The 22,754-nt window shown below is 41.5% G+C and overlaps 1 protein-coding gene across 3 annotated transcripts; it reads right to left on the reverse strand.

Moving 5' to 3' along the window:
- Window positions 1-246: 246 nt before the first annotated feature.
- On the reverse strand, window positions 247-20,864 carry zbtb7b (zinc finger and BTB domain containing 7B). Of its 3 annotated transcripts, none has more exons than XM_078252813.1 (4): window positions 20,768-20,864; window positions 18,723-18,828; window positions 3,490-4,565; window positions 247-3,362 (listed from the first exon to the last, which is right to left on the reverse strand). In XM_078252813.1, exons 2-4 carry the CDS (start codon window positions 18,822-18,824, stop codon window positions 2,735-2,737), a joined length of 1,806 nt encoding a protein of 601 aa, XP_078108939.1. In that variant the 5' UTR covers window positions 18,825-18,828; window positions 20,768-20,864; the 3' UTR covers window positions 247-2,734. The 3 variants fall into 3 exon arrangements, with proteins under 3 accessions (XP_078108939.1, XP_078108938.1, XP_078108940.1); XM_078252812.1 differs by lacking the exon at window positions 20,768-20,864 and adding an exon at window positions 19,682-19,897; XM_078252814.1 differs by lacking the exons at window positions 18,723-18,828; window positions 20,768-20,864 and adding an exon at window positions 6,137-6,397.
- Window positions 20,865-22,754: the final 1,890 nt, after the last annotated feature.

The following is a 22,754-nucleotide window of genomic DNA, read 5'->3' on the forward strand; positions in this document are numbered from 1 at the left end:
AGTACAGTACAGTATTGGCCAATGAGAAAGAAATGTCAGAACAGAAATGCCAAAGGTAAATTTAAGGTATTTAAAAAAATATTGTTTCCAGTACACAGTTTGTCCACCAGAGAGCACAAGTTATCTGTAAAATTTCCCAACCAGCACACATCTTGGTCACTCAACAACTCTTTAATGACAAAATGAAATACTTTTTACTAAAGCCTTTACTAAAAAGGGTTTTGTATAAATTAAACACAGAAAAGATCAAGTTGAGATATGTTTATTTATTTTCTTTACATTTATTGAAACAAATGATGGGGAAATTAATTAATATCTCTGAAAAGGTTCCACTAAAAACTGAAAGACAAAAATGTATCCCTGATAGCGGGGTCTCTACACAGACCAGACCCCATGTCCCCTCACCGAAGCCAAGAAAACAAACAGCTCACAAAGAAACACACTTCACAGCTGGCATCAGTTAACCCTCATTCATTCACAAAGCTCCGACTGGGAGCACCAACACCCTTCATGGACAGTACCAACTGTCATACTGCCATTCCAGTAGGACTGGTTCCAGTAAGGCCAGGAGTTTACTATCATACCTATAATTTCCCTATTTTTAATCTCATAATAGGTTTAATTCATTTGGTTTTTAATCGTCAAATGATACAAAATCTCTTATTTTGAAACTACTGGCCTTACACTTACATGAAGAGTGTCAGTCACCCGACAGCACCAAACCATTCTTCCCATTTTATATTGTGTATAATCACTTAGTGCATTGCTCAAGATTTCCTGAGAGTAGTTGCAGCTCAAAAAAAAAAAATCTAAGGCAACTTCATCCCAATATATAATATATTGACTATAACTCTGTACTATTATGCAGGAGGAAGAGTATTCTATGTTTGCAGGTTTTAAAGAAGTATTTCAATCACAATCTTAAATGGTATTGAGTGAGTTAATGGACTAGATATTGAAGGTCAGACAAAAAGGCTTGAAGCTCTCAAATCTCATAGTGCAAATAAAAAAAAAAAAAAAAAAAAAAGGTTTACTACACAACAAGGAACGGATAGTGCACACAGAGTCAGACCAGCATGACTGCTACAGCAGGTTCTGACTACATGGTTTTCAAGAGATTTGGAACTAAAAAGACAACTGCTGTTGTTTATAACCATTAATGATTGCATTATACCCTGCAAAAGGCCTTAATGTACTGGTCCAGGGAAAGCATGATGCAACTAAAAAGGTTTTTGGTCGAAGATAGATTAACTCAAATGATAATGGCCCCTTTAGAACAGCGGTGGCCGATCTATAAGAACTGCCATGTTAACATGTGTTATGCTACTATACATGTTAAATTAACAACAGAAAAGCATGCTGAACATGTCAAACAACAAGTCATTTTGTGTTCCAGTTTCATCGAAGGTTTTAAACCCCCTGACTTCTTCTTTGCTCTGTTCCCTTCTCTCTACCCCGGAGGATGGAATGTGCCTGTATTATTGCAGTACCTGACAGGGTTAAATGTGCAAAGAATGCATTTGAGGAAGAATTGTCAAAAGAAGACACGCAGCCCATAAAAAAGGTGTTTACTTATATGGAGATGTTGAGTCAAAATCTTTAGCGCAATGCAGCTTTTTGTAAGACTTGTGATCTGTGTCCCACCCTTGGATTTGGTCTTATAAAAGAGTTTCAGCAGAAGAACCATAATAAATAACAATAAATAAATAAGTACAGAAAAGGGGGAATGCCAACTCTTTCATCTCCTCACTTTTTTGCCCCTTTTTCATATATTTCTTTTCAAACAAGGAACCCAAATGAGTGCATTGATAATCCACAGCCTTTGGGAAAGGAAGATATGTCTTCAACATAATCAACATTAACTCATTGACCCAGACTTTGTCTATTTTGGTCAGGCATTTAACACAGAGCTCTACGGCTCTGAAACACTCAAACGTGGAAGCAGATTCTTTCTCATGGCTATCAAAACAGTTGGGAAGAGTCTTCTCTTCAAACCCAACATTGGCTACAATTCACCTCTCTCCTCTCCTGTTAACTTAAGACTTAAGAAAACATATGAACTAAAAATCTTTGGTTTAAGCACCAAGTCAAAGCAAAGATTACCACTAAGAAAAGACACAACGAACATTATTGCTGACAATGTACAGGAGTTTGATTAATTACACTGCCTTTCTACTGATAACCACCAGAGGACAGCGGGCACACAAACTCATTCTTGTGATCTAGGAGCTATGACTTTTGAATTGCACCTGAATCAATACATTTGTGTTGTAACTAAAATAAACATCTTTAAAGATCCCTTCATGTCGCAGCTCTGGATTTTAGTTTGCATAGTGAAAAGCATCCCAGTTACCACACACGCAACACACACATGTCCAGCTAGAAAAATCAAATCAAACAGCTGAAACCTGAAATACATCAAATTAAACAGCAAACGAGAAATAAAATCTAAAAGACAAATTAAATCAAAATGCCAAGAGCCAGAAGACAAACATTTAAAATATCTAAGAAAACCCGTTTTCCATTTTTTTCTTTTAATAACATTTAGTTGTTTTTTATTTTTTTAAGCGCTCTCTATATTGGAGCAGAAGGTCATTAGTCCAGCCACCTGAGTGAGATTTTTTTTTACTGTGGATGCTTTACCACACAGACACGCACAGGTATACACACACACACACACACACACACACACACACACACACACACACACACACACACACACACACTCTTTTCACTATTCCTCCTCCTCCGCTTCTTCTCCAATTTCCTCTTCAACTTCGTCAGCCCATCGGTCACGCTGCGCAGCCGGCGAGTGGGTTCCTCCTGGATCTTCTCCCTCTGCCTCTCTGCCCCCTCGCAGCTCCAGACCTCGCAGGAAGAGCTCAGGGTAGCCCGCTAGCCTGTGAGGCCCAAGTTGAGCCAAAGCCTGAAGGGCGAGAGACCGCTCCCTCTCGACGTCACCTGGAAACAACAGCGGGGGGCCGACACCGGATCCACTCCCACCATCCAGCATCGTGCGAGGGAGAAACGCTGAGGAGTGGGCCTGTAAAGACAGAGCCTCCAGAGGGTTGGACTGCTCTCTCCCGCCTCCATCCTCACTCCCATCCTCCCCAAGCTCAGCCCCACGTCTGGGCCGGCGTGTGCGCAGCTCCAGGCAGCTGTGTCCCTTGCGGTGACGCTGGAGGTGGTCCTCTCGGGCAAAGGCCTTGTGGCAGAGCGGGCACTCGAAGGGCCTCGCCCCACTGTGGAGGGACAGGTGGTTTTTGAGGTCGTATGAGTGGAGAAACCGGGCAGGGCAGTGCGGGCAGGGGTAAGGACGCTCACCAGTGTGTTTCCTCATGTGGATCTTCAACTTATCATTCCTAATAAAGGGGAAAAAATGGAAGATAAAGAATGGAGGTGCAGAAAGGAAAGAGAGATAAACATCTACAAACACACAACATCAAAACAGTTTTTTGTATGCATATTATATGTGAGAATTTTCTGTACCGGGTGAAACGGACTCCGCAAGCAGTGCACTGGAAGGGCTTCTCTCCAGTGTGTGTCCTCATGTGTCGAGGCAGTTTTCCTGCTCCATGGATGATCTTCTGACAAACAGGGCACTGCTGGGGCGTCTGAGACTTCCTCTTCCTCCCACCTCCCGCTGCTGATGCCACCGCTCTTCGATCAGCTACAGAGGTAGGTAAGGAGGTGCTTTCCATCAGCATACCATCGTCGCCAAAACCCTCTATGTCCTCATCCTCTGACAGCTTGTCATTCAAGGGCGGGACAGGAGGAGGATGGGCTATATGGGGGCGCTCATGCAGCCAGTGAAGAAGCCCTCCATTTAGTGTGGCCCCTCTACCTGGCTTTCTGATCGCACTGGAATCTCCGTTCTGCCTGGATTTGAAGCGAAGCTCCTCCTGTTCAGGGCTCGGAGGCTGGGTAGACGGCAGGGAGCGAAGGCTGTCGGATATAGGTGAAGGGTGTGAGACGGGAGAAGCAGGTGGTGGGTTCAAAACTGAGGAGTTGATGTGATGTGACCCAACCTTTTTCACCTTCTTTTTGTCCGTTTTTCTTCGGGACCCTCTCTCCACCCTGCTCTCTCCCCCCGCCATCCTCTCAGTAGCTGTGTGTTGGGCTCTCTGTTCCTCTGCCATCTCCCCCTCCGCCTGAGCCGTCTCCCCCAAGATGTCTCTGCACGCGTCAGCCACACACTGGATGCCCAGAAGCTGAGCCCCTCGCAGCACATCTCTCATCCCAGAGCTGGGGATGGTCAGGGTGGCAGTGTAGGCAAACTCCAGCAGGGCGTCCAGAGCGTCGGGTGCCACACAGTCCAGCTGGCACACGCTGAAACCTCCTCCGCCCTCACCGCCCCCCTCCTCTGCCCCGAACAGCCGGCGGAAGTAAAGACTGACGGCGGCCATGACAGAGCGATGAGTTGGGTAGCGTGCCCCGCGGGACGTCAGAGTGAGGTCACAGAGTAGTCCTGTCCTCCTCTGGTCATTTAGGTGGGACAAGAGCTCGTTGCTGTGCTCCGGGAAGGGGATCCCAATCAGACCGTCCTCTCCTGGAGACATTGCCACCTGTGTGAACGAAGGGGAAGATGAGGTAAGTGGATGAACTGAGGTCTGAGCAAATCACAGTTTTGTACCAGTCACAATCTGCCTTTAATATGAATATGAACGTTTCTTTTCCTATGAATTTGATGATGTATTTTGTTCTATCTTTGCAGTTTCTAACATTGAAAGAATACCCTTACCCTCTTCTGTAGCGAGACTGACACATTTCTTTCACATGAGGGACAATTTAAACCGGACTTGGCAACAACTCTACCCCCTTATCCTCCCCACCCTCCCTACCTCCTGTACTTTCTCTCCAGATTACTAAATCAGGAGGTGGCCAGTGAGATGGGGGTTGAGACACCAGAGGACAAATGCAATGGAGATGACAGAGCCAGCTGCAAAATATAACAGCAAGAAGAAGAAGATGAAGAAGAAATAATCATTGAAGCAGAGAGAGAGAGAGAGAGAGAGATAAAACCAAGTGATCGATTACAATGACACAGATGTCGACAAGGATACCGGTTTATGCAATGTACTGTATGTGCTGTAACCTAAGGGCAGTAGGTTAATTCCCGTGTGAAACCTTTATAGCATTAGCTGTTTGATTAAAATACCTGGAGAAGACAGAGAGGGACAAATGGAGGAGAGAGAGAAGAAAGAAAAGCAAGCAAGGGACAAGGAGGAAGTGACAGGCAACAGTGGGTGAAAGGGGGGAGTACCAGTGAAAGCACAAGGAAGGAAAAAAAACAGCAAGAAAAGAATTTATGAGGACTGAAACAAAAGTACGTCACTCACAAACTTGATGCGCAACATTTACAGTATGGTCAGTTACTAGATGTAATTTATTTCAATCCATTCTGTCTTTTTTTAACCCAGTAAAGAAGTTTTACGAGCAAATTTATCGACACAGAGGTACGGGCGTAGTATCGTACTGCAAGTCGACAATAACTTTCTTTATTTCTCTTTGTGAGACATAACGAGTTCTGTCGGAATTAAAGTCTAACAACTCCCTTCTTTGGCTCCCTAAGCTCACACCTCACCCAGTCCAAACTATACCTGCTCAACAATATCTCTCACACACACCTGAGCAGACCAGATTTTCCACAAACAACTTCCCCTCCAGATTCCCCCTCCCTGCCCATCATCTCCCTCCCATAGCAACCGGCAGCCCCCTGGCCATCCAATAACAGTGTTCACACAGTGCCAAGAGGGCTCTGCACAACGACGGTACATCCACCTGACTAACCTGCTCCAAAACACACCCTATTAAATACACACAAATAGGCACAAGAGCGCGCGCGCGCGCACACACACACACACACACACACACACACACACACACCTACACCTACACACATTGCGTGCCAATCTGTGGCTCCCCCCACCCACTATTGTCCGATTTAACCTGTTCTTAACGCCAGTCTATTTTAAACACATACTTGTTTAAATGTACTCCACCCATTTAACGAAAAAAAAAAGAAAAAAAAAAAGTAAAAAGTACAGCCAATTAAATAAATACCTCTCACAAATTTGTCGATATCAAACCTCCCAAATGTTCTCTTTCTCATCCCCTGGACAAATGTTAATCATACCTTCCCAGTCTTCATGGGCATGGGCACAGTCAGCTTGAGACGAGGTAGCGTTTGCCTCACGGCATCCATCTTTTTGCTCTTTACAACTCTTCTCCCTTCGCTGTCTTTGAAAAGAGACTTTTTTTTTCTTTCCTACAGCCTTCAACCCTTAGACGTGTAACTTAAAGGTCTGATCTCTTTGTCAGAAGTCGGGGTTAAGCGTTCATCCTTGGGGATGTCTACCTCTTTTGCACATTCTGTCACTTACTCTCCTTCCTGTTGTATCAAAAGAGGGTGCACGCTGACGAAGGCAGATTCGAGATAACCCTCCCCCCCCCCCCCCCCTCCAGGTCGCCTACGCGCCCCCTCTCTCCAAAACCCAACGGCCCATTTTCCGAACGCTTTCCGATAAACACCATCTCCTCGTCGACCTCTCCCTGTTCAGAAAGAGGCCGACAGGTAGATGGGGAGTAGTGTAGCTAAGGTCATGGTAGGACTGCAGATGATCTAGAATAAATAACCTTCAGGCTTCAGACTACACACATTAGTTGAACTGGTTTGGCAGGAAGGAAACAGGCGCATGCAACCAAAACACCTCAGAAATACCAATACGTTTTTTAGTCAACTCACAGAACGTCAAAGTTAAACAATCATGTAAGAACCAAAATCATATTGGCATTATGAGTCATATTACACCCAGGAACAAACATTCAGGTAGGTGCAATATGAGTTAAACCATATTGCATCGTACCACAGAGACAAACTGGTGCAGTAAGCTCTTTCTTTTGAAACCTTAAATGCCTCAGAGTGCTCTTTATAAGATAACACCACGGCCTCTACAACAGATATTTACTGTTATTTTTGCCAAAGCATTTTCATAAGAGTTATCTCTACAACTTAAGGCAACAAGGACGCCATGTGTTGTGGCAGCCGCTGATACGAAGAGTGAGGAAGTTAGGGGCATGTGTTTGCTTTGACTCTTGCACGCACAATTGTTGTTTATACATTTACACCATACTAGAGAAACTATTTTGATAATGGATCAATCATTTAAGCCAAAAATCCTCTGGTTCCAGCTTCTCAAATGTGAGGAGTGTCTGATTTTCTCTGTCTTATATGATTGTAAACTGAACATCTTTGGGTTTTGGATAGTAGATAGAAAGTTGCGATGGGACATTTTTCAATATTTTCTGACATTTTATGGACAAATCATTAAATGAATCGTTAGCTGCAGCCCTACATAATACACAGATGTATAATAAGATGCTAGAAAAAGCATTGAGGGTGGAAAAAAAATTCCATTAGAAACTCACCACCTAAGCCTCTGTAGGACAAAGTGTAAATGCATCCCTTGACCTTGTATGCGTACAGTTTGTCTCATTGTAAGTAGACACAATAACCAACCTGAATGTCACATTTAAGGATCACAATCAAAAGGTAATCATTGTTTAATCCAATCCACAGGATTGTTGCTGACAATTATCATGTGCATAAATACACAATATGTCACATTTTGCCCAATTTCTGAAATGCCCTCAATAAGCAAAAAAGTTGCTAAAACACCAAACCCAGAAATCTTAAACAAAGCAATGCAGACAAACGAGACACAAAGGGGTTTCAGGAGGAGCACACAACAACGCAGGTTAAATTTCCGGCGCAGAGGAGAGAAAAAAAAAACAAGAAAGCATCATGGGTGGTTGGTGGTTCGAGCTTGTTATTTTAGGCATATTCCATATTCTTTAGAACACAGGCGTGTTCGGAAAATTGCAGAGAAGTTGCAATGATTCCCATCAGTTTTCTGTCTGTGAGTCACTTAATACTAACACATCATGACATGCACAACCACACACACAAACTACACACTGTATATCCTCTCTTCTCCTTCCTTGTCACCTTGTTTCTGTTTTATGTTGCTAACCAAGGACATGTCTGCATAAGCTGCCTAATCTTACAACACATTGTTACTAATGTTAAAAGCAGCCCACAGGCAGATACCACAAACACATTTTGTCTTGCAAACAAAATAATGTTAGTTCACAAGACCATTTTCAACTACGATCATAAAACATAATTACATCATTGTAAGTTTATTTGCGTTAATTAGGGATCAGTACCTTAAAGTCAAATAACTGATCACTGTTCGCCTTAAGGTGTGTCATTTGAAGTCACCATAAAAAAGCTCACTGAAAAAGTATTTTATCTCTCGAAAATCTGCCATTTTTTCCACTTTTTATGCATTTAACGCTACAGTTAAGATATCATCCTTCCAACAATTGGCACTTATCTCTTTTTTTGGTTTTTGTTCTCACCTCCCACTCTTTTTGTCGACGGTGGACGAATTCACCTCCTCTGCAACTCTACGGTTTCCTCATCCCTTGCTTTCAGTATGTGCACACGCTTCCTCTCTCTTAACAACAAGGATTCATTTGTTACCTTATTAAAAAATAATGATAACATCTGGAGATGTTTAATCACATTGTCTTTATCTAACTGTCAGGCCAAGTGTCATGAACCTAAAGCTGAAACTGTAAAAATCAATGAAACATGTTTTGAAAAGAATCCACCGAGGATTCGTTTTTACTGAAAAAGGAAATGGAAACTTAAATCCACCATTACTGTCCACTGCAACGACTTAGTGTAACTCCCAAAAAACTTTGACACACATTTGTGTGGAGGCCAGGAAAATTACAGCAGCAGGACCAAACCTGCACACAAAGACGTATTCTTCAGTAAAAAAGCAGGTTACAGTATCCATCGTCTATATCATGAAATCCCTCTGTACATGCTCACAGTGTGTGATGACTGGAACTAGAACTTTCGTGTTATTTTTATGGGTTATTATTTTCCGTTAAAGGCTGTAAGTTTTCCCAGTCCACCTCAATTATATCAGGCTCCAGCGCTAAGGGGGAAAATATGACTTTATACTATTCACAGAAAACTGCGGCTGAGAGGGAGGAGAAATACTTTTATGAATTCTGATGTCAGATGTTTTCCAAAGTGCCTGTACATGTGTGTTTGTAACTTGTGTGTGTGTATGTTGGTAAATGTGAGCATGTATGGTTGGTTGCATGTGTTGTGATGACTTTCTCACAACTCTCAGTACTAACATAGCCGAGAATATGGATAATTCTTCGACTTTAACATAGTCATAAATTAAAATTGAATGTGAAAGGTGTAAGAGTGAAATTTTTAAAAGCAGACTTTTCTTTTTTTTAGCAACAATATTTTGTGTTTTTATGTCCCAAATGTTATGTTGCCTGTATGGAGATACATTTCTAAACATTGTAGCAGCTCAAATACATAAAAGCAATGTACTTATTACAGTAACATGCTCACAAATAAGGAGCAGTTGTCCATTCTATTCAGCAAATCATTCAGATAAAACCCACTCGTTGAGACGTTATTCATAACCACAACATAACAAATTATGATGCTAAACTACCACTGTGCCAGAAAAACAACAAAGCGAACAAACACATGGAAAGTAAAAGCTCATACCGTTTCTCCTCCACACACTCTTCTTCCTCTCACCACTTTTCTTCTCTGAGACAGATGTGATTTTAAGGGTTAAGAAAGTTTTCAAACTTTACACTTCACCTATTTGGGGTAGTGTGGTGCTGGGACACCTTCTCTGAGGAAGAGTAGGGGAGGAGGAAACGGGGGATGAGAAGAGATGTGAGTACACACATGTCTGCCAAACCAAAGCTGCACTCAGCCCAGTGGAGCACTCTTACAGGACTATGGAAGTGCAAAACCTTCACGTTTAAGTAACAAATATACCCCAAAACTACACAAGCTGACACATCCAGGTCTTCTAAAATTGCAGGTCGTCTTTACCAGGACCTAAAACACAAGCTCCACCCGCTCTGTGTCCCAACAGTTCCCTCCGGACTGAACATTTGCATCCTACCAGGAGATATAAAAACAGATGCAACCGGGTAAAATTTGAATCTGCATTTGAATTTGTCAAAGACAAGACTTGAGACGCCATCATGATAATTCGAATGATTGCACCCTGCCATGACAGGACATAAAGAGGAATTTAAAAAAGAAGTCCAGTGGGCTACTAAGAAGTTCTGTCTTTTATTAAAGAAAGACCCTGCAACGGAGCCCTCCTTACTGTAACTGGGGCATTATATGGTCTGTGTGTGCATGGACGCATGCGCACATTGTGGTCTTAGTTCCAAGAACACATTACATTATTCATTTGGCTGGCAGAGCAGAGGCCCTTATCCCCTCACCCTCACACACCACAAACTCTCCACTGCGAGCTACAACAGCAGCCAGTTTGCATGCCAGACCTGAACACCAATGTGAATCTACAGGAGGATTATCAGCTTATCGACACATGGGACGAGACATTTGGGTGCACATATATACAGTCTGTCACGTAATAGTCACCAACTTCTCACCTGAAGTGTATGTAAATAAAATTATGTTTTTACATAAATTTGCTTTTTTAAGGGCAGCACTGACATCAAATATCACAGTATGAAATTTGTATTTTTTTGTATTAGTAATTAAGAATATTTTGGGGATGAATATTAAGGCTTTTTAGAAGATATTTTCTCATTTTACTAAATTACAGCAGAGAATCATTATATTTTGTTGTAATTTAGCCTTTAAGACCAGGAAAACACAGAATGTATGCTGCAAATCCCTATAGATTATATGGATATATTACCCTGTGCAACACAACATACTGTATCATCAGACTCTCATTTATTGTTTTGCAATTAATTGCAACTAAAGTTAACACACATAAGTATGTTTCCTGGTAATTTTGCTTACTAGGCTCCACTTCTTTGTCATTCTTATACAATGTAAAGATACTTCTTCCTTACAAGCTTTTGATTCTGAAGAGACTTTATGTGACCACTCTGAAACTGATGATTCAGTAAAGTTATTTCCCTCTAAAAATGAAAACAAAATAATTTTGTGCTTATTTTTTCTGAAATGAGTGTAATGTGTAAAATGTCTGCCATGTTTGTCACTGTGAAATTAGGAGACAGCAGGAGTAGGAAAACAAATAAATCTGAGGTTGGAAAGAGGAAAACGGTACGAGATTTGAGAAGAGACAACAAAGGGAACATGAGGGAGGTATGTTTTCTAAAAACACACATGTTCTTAGAAATCACACAAGAAAAGGAGGGTATGGGGGAGGAGAAACACATGAGAGTGAGTGAATGGGGAGTGGGTGTAGTGAGATACTCTGAGAGATAAAAAGCAGAGAAGAGGGGAGGTTAAGACAGGAAAATCTAGTCCCGACCTCGAACAATCTGTGTTAGTGAGGAGACATGAAACAAGAGGAGACAGAGTTGAGTTACAAGGGGAGAGGAAGGGGGAAGGGACAGAAAAAGAGAAGGGAGAGGAGCTGCAGTGACATGACGATTGGGAGATAAACAGAGCAGGAGGAGCAGAACACATGCACACAGCCACAGGAAGTAGCAAGAATCCTTGCAGGTGTGGGTGTGCGTGTGGGTGTGCGTGTGTGTGTGGGTGTGTGTGCAGATGTCTGAGGGAGAGATGTGGTAGCAGTTATCTCCATCATTAGCATCACCAAAAGGGAGTTTCACCCTAAGATGGAGAACACAGATGTGAGCGAGGAGGCATGCTGACGGAGTGGTTTCGCACTTTACTCTGTCTTATAGCTCTTTATCTGGTCAGCAGTTTCTATCCCCCCCCAAACACTCCACAACTCTGTGTGTGTGTGTGTGTGTGTGTGTGTGTGTGTGTGTGTGTGTGTGTGTGTGTGTGTGTGTGTGTGTAGTGTCAAGGTGTGGGCGAATCACACACTACACCTCAATTAATATGCAAGAGCAGGAGAGAAACTTGATTTTTGCGCGATGTGGTTTTACTGACGGTTTTAATATACCTGATGAGCTCATGTGAGTTGATGAAGGTGAGGAACATTTCCTCTGAGACAACTGATTAAACTGCATGTGAAAAACTGTAATGAAAGCAAAGAAAGAGTGATAAAGTATCATTGCAGTCAAATGTACAGTAATTTATCAGCGTGCTTGCTGTAACTGAGTGGGGGTGTTCTAACATGTCGGCCCGTGGTACAACAGATTAGCTGTGTAGGTGTCAATCGTGGAGCAGAGCACCAAGCGCAGTAACTCGGCTCAAAATCACAATCCAGTTATTTTACACCCAGCATTTACATGGAGGGCAAACTAAATGAATTCTTTCTTGATTACATTTTTTTAAACGATTGAATATTATATATAGGAACAGTTTTGAAACAAATTTGTATTTACATATACAATGTTAATGATCTTGCTTTACAAATTTGATTAGGCTATGAAACTATAAAAGGCCAAGGAGGAACATTCGGCTTTTCATCTAGAATAGACACAGAAACAAAACAATTTATAAATAAAAAAAAATAAAAAATACTGTCCCTTTAACATACTTTTTTTGTGTATGTAGGGTGCTATTAAAGGACTTATATATTTATGATGTTTTTAAAAAGGGAAAAGTAATGTTAAGGTTGCATTAATTACTGGATTATATGACATTTTTCATATTCTGACCTGTTGACATTTTCTAAAAATGTTTTGCTTAATGGTTTGTTTGGAATTGAAATAAATGTAATAAGTAATTCATAAAAGAATATATACCCAAAAACTGTGAAGAACATTTATTAAGGAGCTTCAGTTTTTTTCCATACAAGCCTGTGTATGTATGTATGTATATATATATATATATATATATATCGAAATGTAAGCATTTGTGCATTTACAGTTGGATAACATACCAAGAACAACCAACAATATAATTTAATCTAATTCAATAGCTCTATAATTACTATAAATCCCTTTGTAACGCTTAAAATATAAACAGATTTTAAACTGCTTTTGAGGCCGCACTCTAATTTTATCCACTCAATAAAACATGTAACAAAACAATCTAACACTAAACTCAAATTGCCGCTGCAAAAATGACCGTGGAACTGAATCTAAAACTCGAAATATTTAAAATAATAAACTTCACAAAAGTAGCATGAGCAAAAAAGTTTTTTTTTCCCCTACAGGTTTTGTTCCCCTACAGACACACAGAAATCTATAAATGTATGTACATGTATGTAAGTGTAGATTACTGTGGGTGCACTCTTGTGTCTTGTGTGGGTAAGTCTGGAGATGTTTGGAAGATACGACTCTCAGTATGTTATTTCTTCTTATTTAGAGCGGCTGTGGCTTAGGTGGCAGGTGGTAGAGCGGTAGTCTACCAATTGGAAGGTCGGTGGTTCGATCCCTGGCCCTGCAGTCCCATGTTGAAGTGTCCTTGGGCAAGACAGTGAACCCCAAATTGCTCCCGATGCTGCGCCATCAGTGTGTAAATGTGTGTGAATGTTTATCTGATGAGCAGGTGGCACCTTGTATGTCAGCCTCAGTGTATGAATGGTTCCTTTTACTATGTAAAAGCGCTTTGAGTAGTCGTTAAGACTAGAAAATGGAGATGAGGCGGTGGGATGGGGTAAAACAAAAGATGAGCATTTACAGTATGATGTATACAGTTTCTCAGTGTGTATTCAAATAACATTTAGGTCAACTACTCCGCCTGTGAATATCTTCATGCAAAGAATGAAAAAAATAATTGCAAAAGAAATATATTCAATATGAATGAAATGTCTTCAACCAAAGAAAGAAGAATGGTGGCTGCAGAAAACAACAGAATCAGTTTTTGAACTGAGCTTTTTAGTTTGCACATATCTGTTCATAAGAACACGTTTAGAAAAACTTAAAATTGTTTCTGTGCATGCGCTGTGTCTTAAAGTTGCCACATCACTGGGAGGGTCTCAACAACTGCTGTTGCTCTCCTATACGAATGACGTCCCGCTTCAACGGAAGATATTGCAAAAGCACTGGACACACACACACACACACACACACACACACACGAGAGAAATGTCGCAAAACTAACTGATCTGATCAATTTCCTCTTCCTGTGCTCAGTAAAGATGGTCAGCCACTAGAACAGATGAACAGATAAATGGAAGACAAAGTGACACACAGAAAAAGAGCAAAAACAGCTCTGACAGAGATTAAGTAAAAAGCTTTTCTGATCTTTAGAAGCAGAGAGAAGTAAAAAAAATAAGTGTAAAAAAGAGTGAAAGATGTGTCACCTTCCTGATAAATAGGTTTAACGACATGGTAGTGAACTACTTTTTTACTGGAATTACAATCCATGAATTATATCTGACCTTCAGAATAACTTGGACCAACTACTGTGGTGTCAGGAACCAGACAGCTGCGTAAGTTCAAAAACGACGACAGATAACGCATAACTTCTCTTCCTGATGGACGTCTCATAGTGAAATCGTGATTTTCTCTTTCACAGTCTAAATGCAGGATGTTTGACGAGCATTTCTTGAGGGGAGGATAGAAGGAAAAAGCGATAAAAGAAATACGTATTTCATTACATAAGTTTGGTCTATAAATCTGCTGTGTCATAGGTCCTTTCTGCAACAATAGTGAGGTTTGTTTTTTAAATGATTACAGAAGTTACTTTTTTTTCCAAAAGGGATGATATGCAGCCTTTTTGGAATAAAAGCCTCTATTTGCTGCTGGATTTCCCCTTTGAACATCACACATGAAAGGGGTCAGTTTCAACAGCAACGACTCCCCTTGCCTGCTCATGTTTGAGTGTTTATTCTCACTTTCCTTGAAGTGTTGGTTCACTGTACCTATTTATGATAACCGCCCGCTCAGTGTGTACAGAAACAATTGCACTGTTACTCGAAGAGCTGAATCATGATCACTCCTTCAGCCTGTAGCTTTTTGTTTTCTCTCTCTCTCTTCTCTGACTCTTTACAAGAAGAAGAGGAGTCATGGCCACCTGCAAATTGGTTAACACTGGGTGGCGTGGGATGCGAGGCTGGTGGTCGAGAGCGAAGGAGGGCTGTCAAATGCTACAGAAACTCATGACTGAAAAGAGGAAATGGCAGATACATAACTTCCTCTATTGACACAGATCGAGTGGGGGCAAGACTCAACTGTAGTAGCAGCAGACTGGATTACGGACACCATGTAGTCACCCCTGTGCCATTACTGCCTCAATGTGGGGAAAGAACTGCCATATATGGTGAAAACGCGGCGTTTGTGCAGAGGTCAAAGGCACATGGTCATGGTTTATGCACATGTTTAAATAAAGGGGACTTCCAGTCATAAAACTAATAAGTTACAGCATTGAATAATTACCATGACTGAAAATAAACCATCGACCGAAATATATTCTTCTTGAGAAGCGTAGCCCCATTTCCTGCATTGGATGACACACCAGTCTGACTGCAGAGGTGAAATTTCTCCTTGTTTGTTGCATGAACAAAGTAAGAGTAGGGAATAGAGAGATTTTCTCTGAATAAAAGGTTGTTGCAACATAGACAAAAAGCCTGAGAAAAAAGGTGAGACACCTTCAAATATTAGGGGCAGAGTTAAAGACTTTTACTTCTTTCAACTCCCATTCTCCCTCCCCCGTTCTGTCTCTCTCTCTCCCCACCTTCCTCCCACTCAGTCGGTTTGTATGAAACTGAAAGACCCATGTCTGAAATGGGGGAATTTATATGGGCTCACATGCCCTAATTAACGCATTTCCTGGAACCGTGTGCATGCATGTTTATATATATATATATATATATATATATATATATATATATATATATATATATATATATATATATATATATATATATATGTGTGTGTGTGTGTGTGTGTGTGTGTGTGTGTGTGTGTGTGTGTCTGTATGCATGTGTTGGAAGTGTGCGTTTGTGTGTGTGTTCCTCGCCTGACAGACCACTCAATGTCACTTCCCCCTACCCTCCAGTTCACGGACACATGGTTGTCACCAGTCATACGCCAGCAAAGCCAAAGTCACATGATTTGTCACACCAACTTGCCCACCACACACACACACACACACACACACTAACCCGACTCAAATGAAATAAGAGTGTCGATGACTGTACTTAACATATAATCCTTTTTTACACTAAATGTATTTCAAACGGAGGATTGTACACCACTGCATGATACTCTATTATCCATCCGCTCTACATTTGTGTTAAAGTATTTTAAAATAGTGTTTAGCAGGAGAGACATTTCCATGTTGCCTCTAACGATGATTGGCAGTAATCAGGACGAAGGCTGGTTTGTAGTTGTTTTACAGCTGAAATCAGTGCGTTAAAACACTAAAAACAATGCATTAAGTGTGGTTGGAAATGCTCTTTATGCTACAATGAAATCTTCAACTTCTACACAGTAAAGAATATATACACATTCACATTAATGATCAAGATATTCTTCAGAGCATTTTGTGTAAGATTTTCATTTGAGGGGCTTCTAAGTACGTTTATGATCATTTGAAGAAAGGAATATCAAAAATATGTATTCCTTGCTTGGTCTAATGATGTATGTGGTCCAGTTTTAAGTGGTGAACCCTGGAGGTAAAATAATGTTTTGAGCCACAGGTTTCCTCTGTTGAACATTAACTAGAATTTGAATGACATTAAAAGCATTGAAAAAAAGTCTGTGCATGAGAAATAATACAGTAATATGCTTTATTAATTATTTATGAGGTAAAACAAACCATTACATTTGCTATCTATAATTTGTATGTTCTCTAATAAAGTACATTATTAGTTACAGGAATCAGAAATTGAGATTTAGGCTAATCTAAAAAAAAGAAAAAAAAGAAATTGTTTAATTTAATAATATCCAATTTTTTTTTTTTTTTCCCCCAGGTGCATTTTAATTGCATGTTTTTAAATTAGCTAGCATAACATTAGCCTTAAGCTAAAGAAGCTGTTAATGTTGTTGGCATTGGAGAAATGTGTCCTGGTATTACTCTTACTAACATCAATACACATGACTCTAAAGCTTCTCAAAAGCAGTGTTGCTTTGTTATATATTATATCACATAGCCAAAACTAGAGTCAAGAGACAAGAGTGTATTTTTGGCTTCATTCCCAAACTTTCTGTAAAAGCCAATTGCTGTTATAGAGCGCATGCAGTCGGCAAACTACAGAGGAGTTAACTTCCAGGTTGCCTATAAAATATTCAACTGCCTGACCACTTTATTCAGCTCATATTTATTCCAAGCACAATGATGTTTTCATGAAGCCCCTTCTCTCTAGCCATCCTATAAAAAAAAACAATGTTTAATGTTGTTTGACCCCCACAACAATGTGTTTGTGGTGTAAACTGCGATGTGACAGGCTGAATAAAACAGATACAGATTAAGCCGTTCTGGATGATTCGTATCATTTGTATACATTTGGTCTTTGTGTTGCTCAGACAAACAGTGGGCTGAGGTCCATAAAATCAAATGATCTCCGTCCACTCATCATCAATCATTTAGAAATTACAACCTCTGATGTTTTATTGAATATATTATTCTTAAATTAATCTGTGTGGTGGAGTATATTACAACACTAAAACTGCATTTAAGTGTGGTTAAAAAATGCTCTTTATATAATATAAATGTTGATCGGGTTTGTTTGATTTGGATGAAAACCCCAATGACATCTAAAACTCAATGACATCAGTAAAATTATATTCATGTTCACATTACTCCTCCTCATGCTTAGGATGGGTTAAATGTAGGGACTGAATTGTTGTTCTGTACAATTGCATGTTATAAATAAATAAATAAATAAAGTTTCTTCTTATTACATGGTTGATGGCATTTTTAATGCACAGCAACAACAAGGTGAAACAACTTCACAAATGTGCAAAAAGTTACGAGATTCAGCGTTTACATTGATTTCTGATTTATTTTTGTGCCTGCAGGGGCGCTAACAAACATAAATGTAAAGTATACATTTAAGATAAGATATGTATTTGATAACAAGAAAGCATTTTTGGAGGTTAAAGAAAGTCCAGTAGAATAATCAATGTGATCCAAAGGAAGGTGTATAAATAGCATGTTACTTTTAAGGACATTTCAGGTGTTATGTCTACGCATTTTAAGCTTTTCGCGTGTTATTTAATGCCCCATTCTCTTTCCCAACTCGTCAGTTGGTAGTCAGCGTTGTGACTACAAACAAACAAACAAACAAACAAAACTACATGGTTATGTTTAGGCAACAAAACTACGTGGTTATGTTTAGGCAACAAAACTAAGTGGTTATGTTTAGCAAAATGTCATGGTGTGGGTTAAAATAAGTATAAGTTAAACGTAAATAAGTTAACATTGACTTTTGGTTTCACACGAGACACAAACAGCGGCCTCCTGGGTGATAGTCCTGTTTGTTTGACCCATCCATCCGCCCACCCCGTCCTTCTCCCTATGCAGACTTTCCTGCTCTTTAAACTACGTCACAATATAAGTCAGTAGAGACTAAATCATGCGAAAAGCAAAAAATGCGTACTGATAACATGCAAAATGACTTAGGAACAACCTTTAGATGTGTTTGGACGACACTTTGTACCAACTATTTTGTTTGAGGGATACCAAACCATTAAGATAATCTTTGTCCCATTTTGCATCCATGGGCTAAGGTCTTTTGAGAAAACTTACCAAAATGGTTGACAGCATAAATAAAAGCATGTTTGAAAAAGATAGGGACTTATAACATACACAGTAACATATGATGAGTAATTCCTACCTCCGGTCCATAAACCCAGGAGAAGATGGGTGCCTGCTTTCTTCTGCCTCTCGCTCGTCCCCCTCCTCTTTGGTCCTTTGCCCGGAGATCAGCAGAGGTCATACACCTAAAGGAAAAGGCACAAAAGTGTTTAAAAAATGAACCTGATTTGATTTGAGCGTTATTCATCCAAAAGTGGGGCTCGGAGTCAGGCATTCACCAATTAGGTGAACAAAGACATGATGAACTGATAGAGTAAACACAAAGTGCTGACTAATTGAGGCACAGGTTTTCTTCTCTCTTGTAAAATAGGTTAGATTAAGCTACAGTCCATGTGAATAAACATACACACACACACACAAGCAATCATATGATGCAGATGTAATTTGGGGTGGAGGGGGGGGGGGGGGGGTTTCTTGTAAAAGAGCAGAAATAAAAAGACAGAAACCGACTGCTTCCTACTTTGACTTCTTCTGAAAATAAGTTCGCCAACAGTCAGTGAGGTTGAGAAAGCGCGCGCGCGCGCGCACACACACACACACACACACACACACACACACACACACACACACACACACACACACACACACACACACACACACACACACACACCTCTTTAAGGTGAGTGTGATTAACTGCATACTGTACTGTAGAGTTCCACAGCTCTCTAAGAAAAAACATTTAGGCAAGGATGTGGAGAATGTGTCTGAAGTGCAGATTCAGACTAAACACACAATGATGAAGCGTCAGCGGGGAAACAAGAGATATCAGCAACGAGAAGCAGGCCTGTAGAAGGCAGAGCAATGACAGAGGTCGTGTCAGGACAGCGGGAACGAGGGATGAAGTACAGATGTCTAATTATGTTGCAGACAAAGTTAGGGCAAACAGAGCTGGCATTAAGAATTTATTTCAAAACCCTGATAGCTCTTCCATATGTGGGAAGCTGTCCTAGCACAAGAGAGCATTGGATGTCCACTCACATGATGGCATTCACACAGGGAACAAAACAGTGAGACAAAAAGAATACAAAAAGGACTTCTCTTCTCCAAACTGTTGTCCCTTTGGTCACAAGCTCAGGCTGTAGACGATGTGTAGGCCCCTCAGAGGCAAAGAGGTGAGCCGAAAAACAAAAAAGCTGCGACAACACCTGAGCCTAGAGGGCATAAGGCATTAACTACCTGCATGGACAGCTAAAGATTTAACTAAACAGGCTGTGCCCAAGAGACAGAGGAACCAAACCCAAGCCAGTTGAGCTTGTTAGGCCGGTCTGTCAGAGGGGCGAGTCAGCAACACATCTACCTCTGTAACACACACACACACACACACACACAAAAAGCCCACTTGCTTGCCAATCCTCCCCACCCATGAGGTAGGCAGGAGCCTTAACCCAAGCCTGAGCATATCCTATTGTAACAGTAACAGGATTAAAATAAAACACTGGGTGCGCCATGGAGAAGAGGATGATGATGATGATTAACAGACCACTGAAGGGAGATCATTTAGGTGCAAGAGGCTAAAACCAACAGATCCACTGCGTGCTCTGCGTGCCCATGAGCAGCGGAGAGGCAGGTGATGTGCGTGAGAGCAGGTTAGGTTTTGGATGACAGCCGGTGTTCTCGGCTATAATTAGCAGCAGTCTCCAGAAATGTACCCGCCGACCCTACTCTCCCTCTCTCACCTGGCCGACGCACACGCACACACACGCACGCACGCACACGCACGCACACACACACACACACACACACACACACACACACACACACACACACAGCAGCACCTGCTTCAACAAAACACACAGCCTCTACGTTTCATTTTGTGCATTTCGAAGCCCAGCTGAAAAGCGCAGTGTCTGTCTTATAAAGGGGACTTAATGTAGACGGGAGTTAGGCTACCTGTGACGTGGATAGTCCTCCCGTGACCCCGATCAGAACCGGGGAGGAGGGAGGCTATAGGTTGTGGAAAGCCGGTGCTTCCATGGCAAACAGACTACTTATCCTACATCACCTTTAACTCAAAAGTGTGTTTTAATTTGCATTCAAATGACAGCAGGCAGGTGAAGCAGTTACCTGAGTGCCGGTGTGTCACCTGTTCAGACTCGTCGCCTCCCACCTGACCGTCCTCCACACTTCCTGGATTATTCCGTCCCACCCTGCCTACTTCTTCTATCCTCACAGCTCTTGTCTTTTCTTCTCCACCGGGGGTCACCGCTGCTTTCGTCCTCAGATCGACACCCGGGAGGTTTTAGCCTAATCTTCACCAAATCGTACGTCGGCGTTTTTCTTGTAGGTCCTCTCGTCTCTTGTCTCTGCAGACCGCCGGCTCTCTGGGCTGCTCTGACCCCCTGTGTGCTGCCTCCGCTGGCCCACTCCGACTCCCAGCTCCTTCTTTCTGAGAACCAGGAAGCGGCTTGCCCTACTTACACCCAGTCGCGGATTGGCTCTGGCAGGGCTGGAGAAGAGACCGCCGGGGTGGGCAGGGCATCAGGGAGGGAGGTAGTGAGGGAGGGAGAGAGGACGGAGGGGGTCCGACTCTGATGCGATAGGCCAGAAGCGTTGTCTGTCGCTGTGCGGTGGCGGAGGGAGGAGAGAGGTGGGAAGGTTTGGAGACCCCGCTCCTCCTTCTCCTCTATCCTTCGGGCATCACCGCGCATAAGTGGGCGGATTGAATGATATCTGCATATTGCCTACCTGTCAGATACAAAAGGATTTCAGTTGAAAATACACTTGTCCCTCTTCCCCCTCCTCATTGATGACTCAGCAATATTCCCTTAGGAGCCATGTGGAGGGGACCACGATGGAGAAATGGAAGTATCCTACTGCATAGGCCTACCGACTCCAAACGGGTGCTGGACTGAGGCAAAAAGATGATTCATGTTAAAAGGAACCTATTGTGTTAAATGAAACTCTCACAGATGGTGTGCCACATCCAGTGTGAGGAGCAGCAAAGGGCAACACCAGGGACTTTTTAAAATGACTTGACTCAGAGAAAAAAAAACATTGCTTATAAACTGGTCTAGTCTATGGTCTGCTAAAAAGAAAAAAGCAGAACCCTGTTTATGAACCTTTTTCTTTCCATAGTGAGAAAAGTGACACAAACACAGACACTGCAGAAGCCCTCATTTCACTGCTATTTCTTTTGAGCACTTACCTAAATGCATCCTGTTTGAAGTGGTTATGGGTATGGGAATCACCTCGCTTTTTCAAAGTTTAAATCTCATCCTCTACTATAGTTCCAGGTGTGTGTGTGTGTGTGTGTGTGTGTGTGTGTGTGTGTGTGCTGGTGGGTTTTGAAGTGAGGGTGCAGGAAGTCTATATATAATTTTGTGGTGAGCTCAACCAGCCCACCTATGACCACCCCCCTAACCTTAAATCTCTGCTTCTTCTGCGGTTGTGCTACCAGACAAAGACGTAAAACTATATGTGCACCACATTGTTCCATAGATGCAACTGATTGTTAGTTTGGTATAAAGCGGTGGTTCCCAACCTGAGGGGTCACGAGATGATAAACAAGATAATAAATAAAACGTGCTGCTACACTAATACTGTTTATTTTTCTGACTTTTTTAATATTGTTTTTTATTGTGACATTTTGAATACTTTCATCTCTCCAGACCTCTAAAAACTATTTATATAAAACAATCTGAAAACTCTTTGAACTGGAACTAAATATGCAACCTCCTGTGCCACTGCCAAGTTGGTCATGAATAGACGTTGCTGCTTTAAAAGTTGGATAGATAGATTTGAAAGCATAAGTACTTTCAGAGAGACTTCAGCCTGCTTGTAGATGAATGATTTGCGGATAAGGCCTATATCAATCCAGTGATTGAACTTGCAGGACAAGCATGCACAGATTGTTGTGTTGCTATAACCATATAATGCAACACTTTAGTACAATGAGGAATAAAATACTCATAAGTGTGAGTTTTTAGCCGCTGAAACCCTCTGTCAGTCTAGCTTGTTTTCAACCCATACCCAGAGTTAAGACTTCCCTCTGAGTCTATTTCAGAGCCAGAATCACAGGCAGTAATTACAGTCCTGTTTATACCCCCAACCT

The sequence above is a fragment of the Sander vitreus genome, chromosome 6, assembly GCF_031162955.1.
Source record: "Sander vitreus isolate 19-12246 chromosome 6, sanVit1, whole genome shotgun sequence".
Taxonomy (NCBI): Eukaryota; Metazoa; Chordata; class Actinopteri; order Perciformes; family Percidae; genus Sander; species Sander vitreus.

What these genes read in the sequence shown, in the direction of transcription:
- zbtb7b (XM_078252812.1), bottom strand. An exon ending in CCTGGGTTTATGGACCGGAG is followed by an intron (nt 4,566 to 18,722) that starts GTAGGAATTACT and finishes TCGTTCACACAG; the next exon opens with GTGGCAATGTCTCCAGGAGA. An exon ending in TGCGGAGTCCGTTTCACCCG is followed by an intron (nt 3,363 to 3,489) that starts GTACAGAAAATT and finishes CCCCTTTATTAG; the next exon opens with GAATGATAAGTTGAAGATCC.